This window comes from Neopsephotus bourkii, unplaced genomic scaffold (assembly GCF_033783945.1).
Source record: "Neopsephotus bourkii isolate Nb327-2 ecotype Australia unplaced genomic scaffold, CSIRO-AGI_Nbou_v1 NB_1331, whole genome shotgun sequence".
Lineage (NCBI taxonomy): Eukaryota > Metazoa > Chordata > Aves > Psittaciformes > Psittacidae > Neopsephotus > Neopsephotus bourkii.
The window spans coordinates 195,649-215,133 of record NW_026901811.1 but is presented as its reverse complement, the minus strand read 5'-3'; the positions used below and the strand labels follow the sequence as shown (position 1 = coordinate 215,133).

At 50.3% G+C, this 19,485-nt stretch overlaps 2 protein-coding genes across 2 annotated transcripts in view; one reads left to right on the top strand and one right to left on the bottom strand.

Annotated features, from left to right (window-relative positions):
* LRRC7 (leucine rich repeat containing 7) overlaps positions 1-19,485 on the top strand; it is a 402,104-nt gene that overhangs the window by 304,853 nt on the left and 77,766 nt on the right. The window lies entirely within an intron of this gene.
* Positions 1,613-14,344, bottom strand: PTGER3 (prostaglandin E receptor 3). The gene is made up of 2 exons (XM_061366400.1): positions 13,450-14,344; positions 1,613-4,334 (listed from the first exon to the last, which is right to left on the bottom strand). The coding sequence occupies exons 1-2, from the start codon at positions 14,284-14,286 to the stop codon at positions 4,047-4,049; spliced, it is 1,125 nt and encodes a 374-aa protein (XP_061222384.1). The 5' UTR covers positions 14,287-14,344; the 3' UTR covers positions 1,613-4,046.

Sequence of the window (19,485 nt, the reverse complement as noted above, 5' to 3'; positions counted from 1 at the left end):
GCGTGGGACTTGGGCTGGGAGCGGAGCTGCAGCAAGGGTGAGCCTGGGTTTCATAGCATCATGGAATGGTTTGGGCTGGTCGGGACCTTAAAGCTCCTCCAGCTCCAACCCCTGCCATGGGCAGGGACCCCTTCCACTGGAGCAGCTTGCTCCAAGCCCCTGTGTCCAACCTGGCCTTGAGCACTGAGCACAGATGGAGCATGCAATGTGTGTCTCTGCAAAGTGACCACAGCCCAACCACTGTGCTCGGTGCCACTCTGTGGGACAGCTCTTTGGGAGTCTCACAAGAGATGTTCCATCCCTAATTTGGATTTGGTCTCTTTGGTACCAAGAGGGTCCCTTTTCATGTCAAAGCACCCACAGATGGAGTTATTCATGCTCCCTTCTGGTCCCCACAAGTGAAAGACCTCAATGCAGCAGGCACTGCTGATGGTCAGCTGCTCACACGCGCTCACTATCAGGTAACAATGAAGTGATGGGGTTTCCAGTTCTGCAGCATCACGTGGGCTGGGAAACTGTAAATGAAACTGCTTTTGATGTTATCAGCTGCAGAGCACCTGCTTCAAGGTTTCCATCAGCTGGGCACTGTTGACATTAACTCCTGCACCCGCTGGCTCAGGCTCTGCCCAGCTGCAGGAGAAGTTGATACCAAAACCAGGTTTCTGCCATGGAGCACCTGCCCATGGGACACTTCCTTTATTCCCCTTCCTCCAGGAGGATATCCCTGCAGGAAAACAGCCATGAAAAGTTGTAGTTGGGAAGATGAGCTTCACTGGGTATCTTCCCTCTGTATTAGCAAGTGGCTGTTTCTCTGGGGTGAGACTCTAAATGGACTCTGAATCCATTGAGCAGTAAGGAAACAAGCAGGACATTTGGAATCAGGCTAAACTGTGTATGATCTTTTGCTGTTTCTCCTCTGGAGGTCATTTACCTTGGCAGAAACACACGGTGATATTTTACCAGCTTATTGGAGCAGCACACTGAATTCTGTTGTGGTGGGTTGGATTTTCCCATCCTGATGAAGGATGTTAGTGGAGATGGTGCAGATAAGAGCTGACCTGTGCTAAGCTGTCAGATCCTACTGGATTCTACCAGCAGCAGTGCTTTGTGAAACACTGGTTATTGGAAAGGCCTGTTACTAAATAATGCTTTGCATGACCACACCGAGCTGTGTGATGGGACCAACAGGCTGGAGGGAAGGGAGGGGATCTGGAGGGACCTGCACAGACTGGAGAGCTGGGACCTTGTGAACCTGATGGAGCACAACCAGGCCAAGTGCAAGGCCCTGTCCCTGGGTCAGGGCAATCCCCAGGCTGGGGGAGACCAGATGGAGCAGCCCTGAGGAGAAGGACTTGGGGTGCTGGGTGAGGAGAAGCCCCCCATGGCACTCCCTCAGTGTGCGCTTGAGCCCAGACCCCCCCTGTGCTGGGTGCACCCCCCGAGCGTGAGCAGCAGCTCAGGGAGGGGATCCTGCCCCTCTGCTGTGTGCCTAAAGGCAGGGGGATGGAACTTCAGGAGCTTCATGTCCCCCCCACCTGCAGCTCCAGCAGAGCACAAGCTCTTCAATGCGGTTCTGCCCCCAAGTCCCTGCAAGAGCCATCGAGGAAACAGACTGGTTACCCCACTGAACTTTTATTCTGACGGATACAACACACATGGATTTGGTACACAAACAGGCTTGTTTTTAAGGCAAACAATGATCTCAGAATCGTGTTTCTCCACACCACAGCTCCCATAACACCTTTGACGGAAGGACAACACATCACAACCAGTTTTAGAAAGGCATCTTTAAAGAAGTGCAACAAAAATACACCTTCCCACCCAGACAGTAAATGGAAACAACAGCTTTCATTGACACTGGGGCTCTCTGAAGCCAGTTTTAAAAGTGCGTTCTCCAGCCACATCCCATGGCTGGCAAATAGTGCTCAAACTCCTCTGTAAACAAATCAAAACCAGGCATTCTCTCAATTTCTGGTAGTTAAAAGTAGTTTTTTCATTATACCACCCCCACGAGGACAGAACTGCCTTTTTGCCGTGTAAGTGTCCTTTTTCACTAAAAAAAGCATGGTGTAACAACATGAAGTGAACTGAAGTGAGACCCCCCTGATGCTGGAGAGAGGACCCCATGTGCTGCTGCTCTGGAGGGTGCCTTCTCTCTGACGACTTCAGGCGATGCCATGGCTGAGCTGCTCCCTCGGTGCGATGTGTGTGATTGACCATGGGCAGGAAACCCAGAGCTCTCATCTTGCTGCTCTAAAGAGCTGTGGAAGGGGTCGATCCTCTCCTCCTCACTGGACTTCACCCTCCCAGGATCCCAGATATGTTCTACAAGTGCTGCTGTTGCTTGGAAATGCCTTGACAAAGAATCAGGGAATCAACCAGGTTGGAAAAGATCTTTAAGATCACCAAGTCCACCCGTTCCCCAGCACTGCCAAGTGCCTCTGTGGGTTTAGGCTGGCTCTTGGATTAAAGTAAGATGTTATTAGCTTGTGGGGCACACTCAAATGCCACCCAGAGAAAATCAGACTTCTGTAGGTGAGGGATTAGACAAGGCGGTGGCAGAACAAGAACAGTGAGAGCCAGTTCCTCTGCTGAGGAGTCACTTTATAACCAATGGAAGAGAAGTAAATACAAAGGTTCTGTGCAAGAAATTCCCACCAGATGCAGGATTATATTTGCCTGTAAGGCCCCTGAATTCGACACTATATGGCACATAGTATACAATGTAAAACAATATGATATATTTCATGCTATTGGAATCTAATTTCACCCAAGAGGCCATGAAAGAGGAGATGTTAGAGGCTGTCATCTGCAAAAGGGTGAGGAAAACGAGATAAAAATGGTGCTCTTTAAAATACGAACTTCAGATGTGACACAGATGGACTGGAACTCAGTTTTCGAATAAAGGCCAAAAGTGACTTGGGGAAAGATGTGATGAATGCACCCACCCCAACCCACCTCTTCCAGTCTGCTTCAGTTAACAATTTCCAAGCTGCCATAGCTCTCAGATTTAGTTTCTTGTAAGAAAGAAGAAATAAACTGTTTTGGGTACTATTTGGGCACTATTTTGTCCACGTTGTAGGTCATGTTAGTTATGAGGATGTTTTGAGTGGCACCCCCATTCCTTAAAATTCACGTGATGTTCATTTTATCCTTGGGCACGTGCATTTCCAAATAAATCTGAGAGCAGCACTTTTGGCTTTGTAAACCTTCACCATTAATCTACAGGCAGAACATTTACTGTCTCTTACAACCTGTTTATCGCTCTCTCCATCTGCTCAGAGTGGGTTTATAGCGTGCTTTGCAAACAGCAATTCTGGCTAAGCCTGGGCAGTTCCCAGGCTCCTATTAGAATAAAACAACCACAGATTCCCACTCGGGCTGCTCGTCCCAGTGCTTCACCCTCCTCAGCAAGTGAGCTCACTTTGGCATCCACGCAGAATGAGTTTTTATCAGGACAAATCCATGCTACCTTAGCTCTTGACAGAAAATGATGCACCATCACTGGTACAACACAGCCTTTTCAGCTCTAAGGCACTGAAACCCAAATAAAGCCTCCTAATTTTGTTTTCCTTCCATTCCTCTCTATTTGACCTCTTTCTCCCCTTGTCCCTCCAGAAAAAAAGAAGGAAAAAGGGAAACTCTGAAGTAGATTATCTTAGCATTAAAATATATATAGCAGTGGGTCCGTTTGGTAATTTAATCTGTTGAATCTGTTCCAAGTGTCCCCGATAGAAAACCCATTTTTTTCTACCTTAATGCAATAGAATTCCCTCCAAACTCTCTTTTAGGCAGACAAAATGCCACGTTCTGCAGCTCAGTTCTGAACGACAATAACAAGAGAATGCAGAAACCAACCCAATTCCTTCCTGCATTTGTGAATTCCTGGCACGCTGGATAAATAATTGTTTGGCACTGGAGGTCCACTCCGTAACTGCACTTTGAGCTATTTACACGATGCTGACGAGTTACAGACACCCCACTTCACAGTAAGATTTAAAATGACTCGTTGGCAAAAGCAGCTTCCACGCCAAGGGGCTGTTCCTTCAGGCCGCTGTCCGTCGGATCTCCTCTGTCAAGGTGATGGACCTCTCCTTGAACTCGTTGTTGGAGCACTTGGAGACAGCGTTGGCTGCTTGGCAGAACTTCTGGAGCAGGATCTTTCGGAGCAGCAGGTAAACCCACGGATCCAGTATCTGGTTGAGGGACGCCAAACGCACGGCGGTCAGGAAGAAATTGCATTCCTTGTGCAGTTCTGAGCTTTGAGCTTCACTGGAGAATCCCTTGCAGTGCTCAAACGATGTGTGGCTGAAGATCATCTTCAGCATCGTTATCTGAGGAAATCCAGGGGGAAAAGAGGTATCTGTTAAGAGTCTGTGAATCACTACATGCAGATATCCAGGAAGGTAAAATCACAGAATCAATAGAATCCCAGCCTGGTGAGTGTTGGAAGGGACCTTAAAGCTCATCCAGTTCCAGCCCCCTGCCATGGGCAGGGACCCCTTCCACTGGAGCAGCTTGCTCCAAACGCCTGTGTCCAACCTGGCCTTGAGCACTGCCAGGGATGGGGCAGCCACAGCTTCTCCATTCAACCCCCTCCAGTGTCCCACCACCCTCATGGGGAAGAACTTCATCCCAAGATCCCATCTAATTCTTCCCTCTTCCAGTTGGAGCTGTTACTCCTTATCCCATCTCTCTATTCTGTGTCCCAAGCCCCTCTCCAGCTTTCCTGCAGCCCCTTTATGCACTGGAGCTGCTCTCAGGTCTCCCCTTCAGGAGCCTTCTCTTCTCCAGGCTGCCCCAGCCCAGCTCTCTCAGCCTGGCTCCAGAGCAGAGCTGCTCCAGCCCTCGCAGCATCTCCATGGCCTCCTCTGCACTCGCTCCAACAGCTCCATGTGCCTCTTGTGCTGCTGCCCCAGAGCTGGGTCAGGGCTGCAGGTAGAACCCTGTCAATAAATGTTTTTCCTCCCTCATCAGAGCACATAAGCATGGAGAGAGCACTGAGTTTGCGTGTGTAAAATGAGTGATAAGCATGGAACCTTTCAGCATCACTCAGCTTTATTTACTGACCTCATGCTAACCACAGGCAGCACATGCTGCTCCCTGCTTGTGACACAGCCTGTGTGTCCAAGAGGCTCGAGATGGCCTTGCCTACAGAGGGAAACTGCTGACCTTGCAAATTGACTTAAAGGTCCTCATTTTCCAACCCTAAGCATTCCATGATTCCATGATGTTATCATGATCAGATATCGCAAATACACGGAACAGCTGAATAATACACGATGAGACGAGCTCTTCAAAATGATGATATTAACAGTAAGGAAAAAGAATTTAAAATACAAAATGGTCTTCATTTATTTTAAAGCTGTTTGATTCTATGACTTCTAAATTTCACCATTTGATTTTAAGATAACTTATTCTGCATATAAGCTCAGCCAAACTAGAAGGAAAGGGTTACTGAGGGTGTTTTGGGGGTAGGAATCAAGAAAGTGTTTTAAGTCAACGGCAAAAACCTTTTCCTTTTGTTGAAAGCCACAGACTGTGCTTTGTGTCAACCTGACCTGTATCTATTTCCTCCTTCCTCCCTCCATTCAGCTCCCCCAGTGAACAGAGGGATATATTTAGGAATGTTTCCCACAGCATCCGCAGTGGCATGGCTGAGAGACACTGTTTACACTGTAAGATGCTTCACACAAGAAGTTTCCATAGCTGAGGGCTCCCACAGCTCACAGCATGATCCAGCTCTGGCCTGGCAGCCAAAAGCCACACACAGGTCGATTTTTGGGGGATGAAACTCCATTGAGCACGGCAGCATCTTCATTTACCATTCCAGTTACGCAGCACAGGGCTGTGGGGTCCTGCCATGGGCGTTATGTGGATGGCACATGTCAGAATGTAAGCACAGGTCAGCAAATGTCATTCATTTATTCAGGAAAAACAAAGAGGAGGCAGCTTCAGTTCATGCTTTTACCCCACAGTCTACACTTCAAGGTAATTTTATCACTCATATTTCAAAGTGTCACCAAAGGGGCTGACAAGAAACTTGGAGAGGGGCTTGGGACAAGGGCCTGAAGGGACAGGCCAAAGGGAATGGCTTGAACCTGCCCGAGGGGAGACTGAGCTGAGCTCTTAGGCAGAAGCTCTTCCCTGTGAGGGTGCTGAGGCGCTGGCACAGGGTGCCCAGAGAAGCTGTGGCTGCCCCATCCCTGGCAGTGCTCAAGGCCAGGTTGGACACAGGGGCTTGCAGCAAGCTGCTCCAGTGGAAGGGGTCCCTGCCTGGAACTGGAGGAGCTTTAAGGTCCCTTCAACCCAAACCAGAGCGGACCAGCCTGGGATCTCCAGCGCAGGGCTCCAGCCACGGGAGCACTGGCTTTGGTATTAGGCTCCTGCCTATTCATGTGAAAACAAAGAGATGTTTCTTGCTTGGTTGTTTCTTAAAGCTGGTGCTAGAGCTCACCAGATTGGTGGTGTGATGCTCTTGCACTAATATACAACATGGGAAATAGGAATCACATCCTGATACATGTCAGGTAAATGTAATCATCGGTATCCGTTTTCTGGAGTTTTCTCCTGAGCTTTCTGTACCAAATCCAGCTGCTTCAAAATATATCACTTTAGAGCTTTTACTTGCTCCTCTAAGATAAGTTACATTAGATTTTGTATTGCAGTGTTTTTCCCAGAAGCCCATAAACACAGGAATATCTTCTGAGCAGGCAACCTGCTGCCAAAACAACACGGTTGTTGGCTGTACAACGGGAAATTCCTGTGCTGTGATGCAGGAGGAAGCTCTGGGGTGCTTTAGAGGAAGGCAAAATGCAGAGCTGATGCCAGGATGGAGCCTGTTTCATGACGTACGGCAGGTAATACGAGTGGGGCTTCTTGCTGGGTACCAGGTCCTAAGCGTGGCTGTGTGGAGTGACCTGGCACTTGGGAAGGTGGGATAGGAACTGTGCTGCACTCTGTGCTCCAAGGTTGGCTACTGAACACCTCGCTTCTCCTGAACAGGTCCTTTTCTTGCTTGCAAATCTCTTCTGGGCATAGAACCACAGAATCCCAGCCTGGTTTGGCTTGGAAGGGACCTTAAATCCCATCCAGCTCCAGCCCCTGCCACAGGCAGGGACCCCTTCCACTGGAGCAGCTTGCTCCAAGCCCCTGTGTCCAACCTGGCCTTGAGCACTGCCAGGGATGGGGCAGCCACAGCTTCTTTGGCCATGACTTGAAGACCTCTCCTGATTGTACAGCCTGGAAATCCTCATGGAGACGGATAACCCTGCTCAGTGGTGCCGATGCACATCTAATTGGGTGTCTTTGCCAAGGTCAGCGGTACATACACTAATGAACTGCCGGCAGTGCTGAACAAGCAGGGAAGAGCCTGCGGGATGAGACTTGCGATCACGTATTCACAGTCCTGTCAACTTCTAGACTTCCTCCTTCCGAAAGGACCAGGAGAACCCACCCCAGCAGCACCCCAGGCCGAGTGACCCCCGCAAGGCTTTCCCACAGAAGGCTGCCTTCGCACTGCACTGCAGTGTCACCCGAAAGGTCACATCTGGAGCGCTGCTGTCCCCAGGAACTGGGACACCCTGCACAAGAGTGCCCAGGAGGAGAGGCCACGGGGGAGGGGTTTCCATTCAAAGGGGTACTCTGGGTACCAGATCAATAACCCTGTGTTGACCCTGGAAAGCCTGAGCTGGGTCTGTAGGGCAGGGCAGCTGGGGCAGCAAGCTAGAACCCTTTGTGTTTCTGGAAATAGAAGCAGCTCAGGATTGCATTTAATTTAAATGCAAATGCAAATCAGTAACCACTGGTAGAGCTTTTGGAAAGTACGGGAAGATACAGGGACAGATCACACCAAACAGCCCCTTGTGCACCGGGCCCATACAACCACAACCCTACCACTTCCCTGCCACTTACAGCTGTTCAGGGTGCTGCTGCTGGCCCTGTTGTCACTGTCACTGTCACAGCTCGATCTACACTGCAGGCATCATCCACCTCCCATGCCCACCAGTCTAGCATCCAGCACAGCCCACCTCAGTGGGGACTGCAGCATCACAGTGCCATGGAGAGGGTACTGGTATTGTGTGAACCCACTGCATCCAGGGAAACCACACCATGTTCATCATTCCCAGTATTCAGGTCCCTTTCTCCCAGCTCTTCCTTTGGGACCTCTGCAGTGACCCTTGTTTTGCAGCCCTTGCTGTCATGTCCTTTTGTTAGTGAACCCATGGGGCTACAGAAATATCAGGCTAATAAAATATATTTCCCAAGCAGACAACTGACGCTTATTTTGGGCTTATTATTATTAATAATATTCCTTTACTGGAATATCAGTAGGCCCAGCAATTGCTCTACTGGAAATTCTATTTGTTTGATATCCTTAGAGGTTGTTTATCAGGGCCTGCACTGGCCTTCTAAATGAATTATGACTGCAAAAGGTGGAGGAACATCAGGTGGAATGAAGCCACTGGAACTACACAATCTATGCCAGTAAAAATTCTGGCTCAAAATGAAGAAAGCTGATAATTGGATTTATTCAGTTAGATAAAACTGTCCTGCATCACTGCGCGTAGGGTTCCACCACCACCAAACCTCCACTGCTCTGATTTCAAACCTACAGCCAAACACAGGGTGTGCTCTTTCAGACATCTTTACAGTGCTCTGAATGAAGTTGGAATCTCCAGGTTGTTGCATAGACATAAACCAACCTGAACCAACCATTCACAGGAACCATCCCTGTGCCGTATCGGCATTAGCTCCAGTTCCCATGGGCAGCCTGCATGACCTCAGGGACTTCCAGGCAGGTCATCATTACACAGCAAAGAGCCTGCAATGGATTTCCACTGCAGTTAGAAGGGGGAGACAAAAGCTTTCCAATACATTCCTGTAGTTTTACAAACTATGTTGGAAGCTTCTGCAGTAAAGGATGGAGACTGAAGCAGCTGATGTGCTTGCAGATGCTTATTTTTCAGCCAAGCAGGAGCTGAGTAGCTCCTGCAACCTGATGGGAAATTCCTGGCCCCAGACTGCACAACCTTTTCTTGAGATAGCTTCCAAAACCCCAAACTTTTTCTATGCATCATGAAGACAGGAGGATTCACCCCCTTACACTGCTTCTCCTCGCTTATCAGCCATAAGCTGTTGCTTAAATCATTCATTCTCTCGCACATAAAGCAACGAGCTGTAGAAGAGGATCCTCCTGATGAAACACGAACAGAGTGAATCATGGAAAGCCACGATGGAGGGGGTGTGATTTGTCCCTGTACTGACTAGCAACACCTACATGTACGACCCTAGTTCAAACATGCTACAACACCTACCACCCTCGTTCAAACACGGTGCAACATATACTATCCTGGTTCAAGCATGGTACATGTACCACCCTCGTTCAAACATGGTGCAACATGTACTATCCTGGTTCAAGCATGGTACAACATGAACACCCTGGTTCAAACACGGTACATGTACTATCCTGGTTCAAGCGTGGTACAACATGAACACCCTGGTTCAAACACGGTACAACATGTACTATCCTGGTTCAAGCATGGTACAACATGAACACCCTGGTTCAAACACAGTACAACATGTACTATCCTGGTTCAAGCATGGTACAACATGAACACCCTGGTTCAAACACGGTACATGTACTATCCTGGTTCAAGCGTGGTACAACATGAACACCCTGGTTCAAACACGGTACATGTACTATCCTGGTTCAAGCGTGGTACAACATGAACACCCTGGTTCAAACACGGTACATGTACTATCCTGGTTCAAGCGTGGTACAACATGAACACCCTGGTTCAAACACGGTACATGTACTATCCTGGTTCAAGCGTGGTACAACATGAACACCCTGGTTCAAACACGGTACATGTACTATCCTGGTTCAAGCGTGGTACAACATGAACACCCTGGTTCAAACACGGTACATGTACTATCCTGGTTCAAGCATGGTACAACATGAACACCCTGGTTCAAACACGGTACATGTACTATCCTGGTTCAAGCGTGGTACAACATGAACACCCTGGTTCAAACACGGTACATGTACTATCCTGGTTCAAGCGTGGTACAACATGAACACCCTGGCTCAAACACGGTACAACATGTACTATCCTGGTTCAAGCATGGTACATGTACCACCCTGGTTCAAACATCATGCAACATGTACTATCCTGGTTCAAGCATGGTACAACATGAACACCCTGGTTCAAACACGGTACAACATGTACTATCCTGGTTCAAGCATGAACACCCTGGGTCAAAATCAGAGTGGTAATTCTGTCTCGTATTTTTAGGACTCCTTCTTCTGTGTGTGCTGGAGCTGAGGCAGGATGGAGGATTTCAGCTCAAGCAGCCCAAATGCTGTTACAAACCCTGCTTTGGGCGCCTGCAGGAGAACTTCCCCCTGCCCAGCGTGGACACGGGTTCCCTTCTTTTCCCTTTTCTCCAGTCTTTTGGCCAAACAGAAAGGATCAGTACTCTGGGGCAGTTCTGAAACGGGGAAGAGCAGCATTAGTGGGAACAGCTCCCGACTCATACAATAGCAGCTCAGTGATTCCAGTCTTTTGTTCTAAGTGAAGGTGCTTTCCAGAACTATGTTTTACACCTCTAAAAATACTACAAAATAACATGTTTTTAATAAAGATACCTGTAAAGGAGAAGTTTTTTAATTCCTGTATTTAATTTATTTTAAATACAAGCATTTTAATAGGAAAAGCAGCAGAAAACCTCAGCACTTTGGCTTTAACTACCCTTGAAACAACTTCAAGTGAATAATTTTGAGCCTGTAGCTCTGAAAGAATCATTGTGAGAGTTTGTGCTGCCCTGGTGTTTCTGTGCAACCAAGGAACAGCCTCTTCTCCTCCCCTCAGACCCAGTGCAATGTGCTGACAGTTTAGTTCAACGGTTACACTCCACAGCTGAGCATCAAAAGAAACACAAGATTAACACAAACTGCAAATCAGTTCCGATAAAGCAGGATCATAAATTTAAGTGTTCTCCCAGGTTCTCCAGGCACAATTCAAGTAAGATCCTGAGCACACAACAGAAGGAGATCACACTGGCATTCCCTGTCTGCTACCAAACCCAGTATGAACCAAGGCAGAAGGCTTCATTTAGAGCACAGCCACTATCATCAGAAGTGTCACTTTTCTGTTAAATCACATTTGATTTTGTCATTTGCATCAACAGGTCAAGTCTAAAAACAGTGTCTGTGTAAAAGGGCATCGTTTAATTGTAAAAGTTGTCAAAATCCGCCAATTCTCAGTTGTAAAACTCAGATACCTAAAAAAAACCCAAACAAACAAACAAACAAAAAAACACAAAAAAATCTCTGAAAACCTCTAAACCTCTGGATTCCCGTTTCAACTAGATTTCTTACAACTGCTACCTGATTCCGCTATTTAGAGGTCAAATGAGTTCCTCAATCTGGCTTCCACTGAAACCGCACCCGCGTTACTCCATGGTCGCTCCTGCAAACATGCCTCTTACCCCCAGCTCTTACTTCGCAGTGGTACAGGAGAAGCCGCAGCACGCGTGGAACCGCTCCCGCAGCTTTGGGAGCGCGGAGCCCGGAGCACTCGCTGAGCAGAGGGGTTCTGCAGAGCTCCGCGGGGCAGGGTGGGTGCAGCCGCACGGGGAGGCTCACCCGGGACTAGGCTGTGTCACCCGGAGGGGCAGCAAGGCCTCCCCACCGCCACCAAGGTGCTGACCGCCGCTATCTCCTTGCCCCCCCTGCCTTTGACTCGGGAGTCGGGCTCCTCCCCAGGGAACCCGTTCCCTTCCACCGCTCCAAGTATCCTGCTCCCTCTCACCCGCTCCCGAAGCGAGGGGTCAGGGTTGTTTACAGCAGGCTCCGACCTGGGCTCCGCTACATTAACACCTCCCATTAACACCTCCCCAGATCCATTCAGCAGCGCCAGGGCAGCTCCATCCTTTTGACTTCAGTTAAACCTGCAAGGATGCCGCGGAAAGGGAAGCACCAAGAGGGATCCCTGCATCCGCACTGAGTTTGATGAGCGCTCAGGCTCTGAAGGAAGGGAAACAGTGTGCCGCACCGCAGGGGTTTGCTCTCCACGCTACAAGGCTGGTTAAAACCTCAGGGAGCAGCGTGGATCCTGCTGCCCCAGTGCGGAGTCAGAACCGCATCCCGATGGAAACAGTACAAAAGAAGGGCTGAGAGGCGAAAACCTTCCTTCACTTACTAAATACCTCCTGATCTGTTAATCCGTTTAATGACAGGGAAGCATGCAACGGTTAACTGCTGTGAAACACAGAAATCCTGGGGTGTCCCCGTGGGAGCTGACTGCGGTCAGCAGGACGTGCCCTGCAGTGTTACCAGCGAGCCAAGGTGCCTGGGACCACGGCTGCCCCATGCACGGAGAGGCTGCGATGGTGACAGGGCCGGCTCCTGCTTTAACTTCCCAAACCTAACGCTCCTTGGGCTGTGAGGAGCAGAACACCGCTCTTTGCTCTCAAGTCCTCACTAGACTTTCGTTGTGGTTTCGTGTTTTACCTTCGTCACAAGCTGTTAATGATCTCTAGAAGTTAACTCTCAGCCTGTGACTTGCTTTGGGGCAGGGGTGCTTTGGAGATTTGATGGCATTTGAATTAATTTACAAGGATAACATTACTAAAATTGTTTTCTGTTTTTACTTCATTCCCATTCGCCGCCACCTTTATCATCCCCTCTCCTCACAGCCACATTTATGAGAGCTCCATTTCTTTGTGCACAAGGAGGAAACTCCTTCTCTAGCCATGAAGTACACGTAACTTCAAAATCACTGCAGCTTGCTTCAGCCCCTGCCTGCTCATGGATTGCAAGCACAACTTTCAACAAGTCATACTCTCTGCTAACAGCGTGATTTCTTTCTGAAAGAAAGGTCATGAAGTGAGGAGTAACAGAATGGTGGAAAGCAGCGCAAGGGTACTTCAGAACACAAGCAAGAAGCCCAGAATGCTGCTGTAAAGGGGATACAGCGAGCAATGGGCTGCAAGCCAGAAGGCGACCACAAAGCCACAAGCCAAGCCTTTGCTCACAAAGCACTGAAGTTTTGTTACAAGTTGGAAGTAAATAAAAAAAATCATAGAAAGCTTTTGCTGGGAGCGCAGAATCACAGAATCACGGCTTGTGTTGAAGGGACCCTAAAGCTCATCCAGCTCCAACCCCTGCCATGGGCAGGGACCCCTTCCACTGGAGCAGCTTGCTCCAAGCCCTGTGTCCAACCTGGCCTTGAGCACTGCCAGGGATGGGGCAGCCACAGCTCCTCCGGGCACCCTGTCCTCCCAGCCCTGTCCCCACTTTCTTTCCTCAGAGGACATCTATACCGCCCATGGGGAACACGAACCACTGCTGCCCCACACCCTGCCCTGGCTCTCGGAGCCCCCCTGCCCCAAGGGATGGAGGAGTCCTGTGGTTACCCCACGTCGGGTGACACGGTGACCTACCAGCAGCGGTGACCAGCAGGCCGAGAGGACACACATGATCCCCAGGAGCTGGATCAGTGTCTCCATGGCGATCCGTCCCCACTGCTTGCTGGAGCGCGCCGCGGTTGCTTTGGTCCGACAGCGAGACACCAAGGCCTCGATGGTGGCCAGGTTGCAGACCACGGTCACCACGAGGGACAGGAGCCCCAGCACGGCGAAGGTGGAGGCGAAGAAGAGGCTGCCGGTGAGCTGGCTGTCACCGGTGCTGATGAAGCACCACGTGCCGGGCCATTGCAGCGTGTAGTGGCCCAGGCCGGCGATGGGCAGGAGGGCGAAGGCGAACACGGCCAGCCAGATGCTGAGCAGCACCGCCTTGGTCACCCGCGTCTTCATGTGGCTGGCATACCAGTGCGGCGCGCGGATGGCCAGCGTCCTCTCCACGGCCATGGCGCTGGCGATGAAGAGCGGGCAGAGGCCGAACACGGTCATGCTGAAGCCGAAGAAGGCGCAGAGGTGGCCCGAGGGGTCGATGGCGTGCCAGGCGCGGTTGGACAGGTACACGGAGATGACGATGGGGCTGGTGAGCAGCTGCCCCAGCAGGTCGGTGAGCGCCAGGGAGCCGATGCACAGCAGGAAGGACCGCTTGCGCCGGCTCTCCTTGGCGCGGTAGCTGCGGGACACCAGCAGCATGGCCAGCGCGTTGCCCACGATGCCCGTGATCATCATGGTGAGCGGGAACGCCACGGACACGCCGCTGCAGCCCTCCGCCGCCGCCCGCCCCGTGCCGTTGCCGCGCTGCCGCATGGCGCCGGGCTCGGAGCCGTTGTGGCCGCCCTGGCACTGCCGCCAGCCGCTCATCCCGGCGCGCTCGGCAGCGGCGGGGCGCGGAGCAGCCGGCCCATGGCGGCGGCGGGCGGCGCTCGGGCGCGGCAGCAGCGTTATAAGGCGGGGGGGGGGGGGGGGCAGAGGCGGGCGGCGCGTCCCGACCCGCCCCGTCCCGGAGGGGAGGCAGCGGCCCCGGCCCCGGCCCCGGCCCCGGCCCCTCAGCCGCGGGGTTGGGGGGGAGCGCTGAGAGCCCCGGAGGGGTCTGCCCCGGCCGTGCCCCGCAGCGGGAACGGGACCGGACGGGACGGGAAGCGGGGTCCCGACCGGTCCCAGCTGCTCCAGCCGCTCTGCGGCCTCTGCTGCCCCCGGGCGGCTCCAGCGCCGTGCCCCTGTCACCCGCGGCGGTACCGGCACTGACCCGGGGGTCCCTCCCTGCCTCCCCCGGCCCCGCTGAAGCTGAGTCGCTCCCGAGCGCGGGGCGCAGCTCCGGGCGCTCCGCGTGTGCCACGAACGCGCTTTTCCTCTGTTCTCTGGCTCTGCCGAGCGCTGAGGACTCACCCAGCGCAGCCCGGGCTCAGCCGAGTCGCTCCCGAAGCGATGGGATTGAATGGAGAAAGATCACAGGCAGAAGCTCTTCCCTGTGAGTGAGGGTGCTGAGGCGCTGGCACAGGGTGCCCAGAGAAGCTGTGGCTGCCCCATCCCTGGCAGTGCTCAAGGCCAGGTTGGAAACAGGGGCTTGGAGCAAGCTGCTCCAGTGGAAGGGGTCCCTGCCCGTGGCAGGGGTTGGAGCTGGAGGAGCTTTAAGGTCCCTTCCAACCCAAACCAGGTTGGGATTCTGTGAGCTCCCCTGATAGTTTTGAGATCTGAATAAGAAATTACCCACTATTAAAGCAGCTCATGAAAAACCACCGGACCTCTGTGTTGTTGCACTCCAACACCTATGCTGATCATCCTGTGTGTAACCCCAGAGGCACCAGCACAACCAGTCCCTACTGAGCTTTACCTTCTGCACTATTCAAATCAGTCACCCTAGAAACCCTTTTCTAGGCATTTTTTAACTTTTGTGTTAGATGCAGGTCTTTTATTTCGTACAACATGCTGAAAAACTCAATACTGCTTTATCAGTCTCCTGTGCTTTGTGAGACATTCTAGTATCCTTTCCATCCTTTCAGGTGCTTCCTTTGTGCCCAGTTACATTGCTCAAGTCACTGATTTTTGATTCTTTATATTCACAAAGCAGCCAGTTCTCAGCCCTTCTTCCATTTCTCTGTTCTCAGGCCATAACCATCTGGATTAACCACAAATAACAAAGCACCCCTAAGTATGAGATTGCGAGCAGTGACCAGTCAGAGCACCCACTGCACTGAAGCACCTCCAGCATTATGCCATTTCTGTTCTCCTGCCCTCAGGAGCTTGGTGGGACCTGGCTGAAGCTCCCAAGCCAGAGAACAGACACGAATTACCTTTATAAATCCTCATTTCCCATTACAATAACCTGTTTGCTTACAAGCAGGAATATCTAATCTTGCTCCATCGATTCAGCTGCCATGAGGGATTTAAGTCATTTTTCCTTTCAAAGCAAGAGTTAACAGTTCTAGGAAGTTCTAAGTGTTTTATGAGTTAAAAATGATACCAAGGAAATCTAATTCTGGTCCCCGTTCTACGAAAAAGATGTTGATGGGCTGGAGAGGGTCCAGAGAAAGGCCACAAAGATGATCCAAGGGCTGGGCAGCGAGTGAGGAAAGGCTGAGAGAGCTGGGACTGTTCAGCCCAAAGGCGGCTCAGGGAGACCTTATCATCATGTGCCAGTATTTAAGGGGTGGCTACAAAGAAGGTGGAGACTCCCTTTCGACAAGGAGTCCATGGAAAACACCAGGGTTGATGGGCACAACTTACTGCTGGGGAGATTCCCACTGGGCACAAGTACAAAATGTTTCCCAGTGAGAACAACCAGCCACTGGAATAATCTCACCAGAGAAGTGGTGGATTCCCCAGCGTTGGATGCTGTTAGGATTCAGCTGCTCAGGGTGCTGGGACAGCTAGTCTCGGTCATGCTGTGCCTGGGAAGGTTGGACCAGATGATCCTGAGGTCCCTTCCCGCCTGGGATTCTGTGATGGTTTTAAATACTGTCCTGCTCAGGTTTTACTGTGCATGACCAACGTGCACAGGCTAAATCACAAAATGGGAAGAGCCACATTCCTCTTTAAATAAGCCACATGGGAAGTTATGGCTGGCTTTATGAATTACTGAGCTGAGGCCTGTTAATTCTCTGATTTCTAGAACATGCACAATGATGTCTCCTTAAATGGAAGAATCCAGACTTTGGATTCTTACACAGCAGGATGCCAATTGCAAAGCAAGCCCCATGCTGGGAACAGTGTTCACACTAAATTCAACTGCTCACAGCTTAAAGTAGAAAGTGTGAGGGGAAAATACCCTTTTCCCTGCTCCTCCCCTCTCCCCTGTTTAATTGTGACTTTGATTTGTCTTATTTGGAGCTACACCCATTCCACGTCCTCCTCTGCTACGTGGAATGTTTTTGTGCCCCATTTTGTGCTGGGTTCTTGTGTCCCAGAGTTTTACAGTGGGAATATTCCCCATGAGCTTAAGCTGTGTGTTATTTCTGGATGGGATCCACTGCCAGCCCAGGAGAGAGCATCCCTTTATTAGTTCCATTTTGCAGACTGAGTCTGGAGCACTCCACAGACCTTTTCATTTTTGGTGCATGTGTAAGTGCTATGTTTTTTTCAATAAAAATACTGCTTATTTTGATAATGGCAGTAAATTGTTAAAGTGAGCCAATTGTGCAGAACTTTGCTCAAAGCAGTTGTCATACCTGAATGGTTACAGGAGCACCTTCTGGTGCTCCACTGTCCATTTTGGAAAGGTTGGCACAAAGACCTATGCTTTCATATTTAAGAAACCCAACCAAACCAAGCAGCGCATTAGCTCATGTTACTCTGATTAAAGAACAAAACCTCCTTTATATTAAAGGAATTTTAGACATAAAATTCTGATCTCGAAAGTTTAGCAGAGTCAGGTTTGGGTCTTGTCTGGGGTTAGATGACGACATGGGAGGACCAAGAGGTTTCCCCCAAGGCTGGACAGCCATGAGTGGCAGGGCATGTGGGACAGTATGGGCGAGTATCTAGGCCACTGGGCCCCTCCAGTGCTTTGGAAACATTGGAGATGGAAGGCAGCTGTATGGAGTCCCCAGCAACAAGCTGCAGAAACCGCTGAAGGGGACAGTGAATTATTTTGAGCCTGGTGGGCCCATGGCACTTCAGGCCATCAGAGCAACACAGAGATGCAACATAGAGATGGACTCATGATCGAGGGGTGGACTGAGCAATGGACACTATTGCCCAGGTTATTCACAAGTGTGAACACTGCACACAGCTTCTCCTGTTCTGAAAGACTGTTACAAGAGATGGAGCCTGACATCATGGGCCAGATGGACTCAGCAGCTTTATAGGCACTGGTCCATGCACTACGATGAGAGTGCACTTAGATAAGAGTGATGGTATATTGAAAATGTGGGATCTGAGCATGATGTGAATGGTATGGAATAAAGGGTGGATAATGTCCTGGGTTCAGCAGTAGCAGTCATTTTTCTCCTTCTTGGTAGCTGGTGCAGTGCTGTGGTTTGACTTTCGGGCTGGGAACAGAGCTGATAAAAATGATGTTTTGGTTTGGCCAAGGACTTTGTGAGCCTCATGCTCTGCCAGGGAGGAGGGAAGCCAGGAGGAAGCAGAGACAGGACACCTGACCCAAACTGACCAAAGAGGTATTCCATAATGCAGCATGTCATGCCCAGGAGGTAACTGGGAGTTACCCAGAAGGGCTGGGGGGACTGCAGGGTTGAGGAGGTATCAGTTGGTGCTTGGTCGGGCTGGGGGGGCAAGTTATCGGTTGCCTGGTGATGGGGTGTTGTATTCTCTTCCCTTGTTATTTCCTTTATCATTACTATTACTGGTGGTAGCAGTAGTGATTTGTGTTATACCTTAGTAACTAAACTGTTCTTATCTCAACCCGTGGGATTTGAATTCTTTTTGATTCTCCTCTCCGTCCCTCTGAGAATAGGGGAGGACAAGGGGGGGGGGGGGGAGTGAGTGGATAAGCTGTCGGGATGGGTTAAACCACGACAGACCTATATAATCTAGAATATAATACATTCTGATTAATCCTCCAAGAACAAAGTATGGGATTGATGAAGAACATCAGCTAGAGTTTCTCTCCCAAAAGCAGTTGGAAGCTACAGCACAGGGACTGGAGCAGAGACAGCATCCCTACCAGGAAAACTACTCCCATGGGAATGAAGGTAAAGCCAGGCTGATCCCAGGGTGCTGCTGTTACCAGCAAGGAGCGAAGCGTGTGCTACCAAATGTGGCACTATATCCCTCTTAAAACTTCCACTGGCTTCAGTCGAACTTCCTCCCACCAGCCCGCCATTGAAAGTACCTTCTCCTATTGCACAAGAATATTTACTTTAGGATCTCAGTAACTTGTTATCTGGCTTGGAAAGGACTTGAGCATGAAGTCTTCTCTGAGGCAAGACAACAGTGAAATACCATGGTTACCAGCTGAAGTGAGATGCTTATGGAGGATGAAACTGCCAACCCCTCCACTGCCATCCTGTACCATCCTGGGAATTCCAGACTCCACTGGCCATCTCTTGATTGTCGAAGTCTGCTTTTAAGAAGCCTTCCCCAATACCCGAATGAAAGACACCAGGTATAAAACACAAAGTTATCCAGCCCTACTTGGTAGGGATGGGGCTTGGAGCAACCTGCTCTAGGGGAAGGTGTCCCTGCCTGTGGCAGGGGGTTGGAACTGGGTGAGCTTTAAGGTCCCTTCCCACCCAAACCGTATGTGCTCTACACTGACAATTAGAAAGGTTTTAAGTCAGCATCTTCAGCAGTGGGAGTATTTTCCACTACTCTTTAAATAATGTTCAATGATTCCCAGTGACAGCACCACTGAATCTGAAATGTTTGAAATGATAATCAATACAAGCCCATGGTGTGACATGTCACCCCCACCAGAACAAGGCATGGCAAGTGAGCAATGCCTAACACACTGAAAAGGACAAAAATGCTGCAGATCACTCGGTGCAACAGCTAACTGCAGGAGTTAAGTAAATTGAAGCTAGTGAAAAGTAAACTGAAGTTAGTAAGTTTAAGTTAGTGGGAAGTAAGACCCAACACAGAGCCTATTTAATCTGAGTGTTC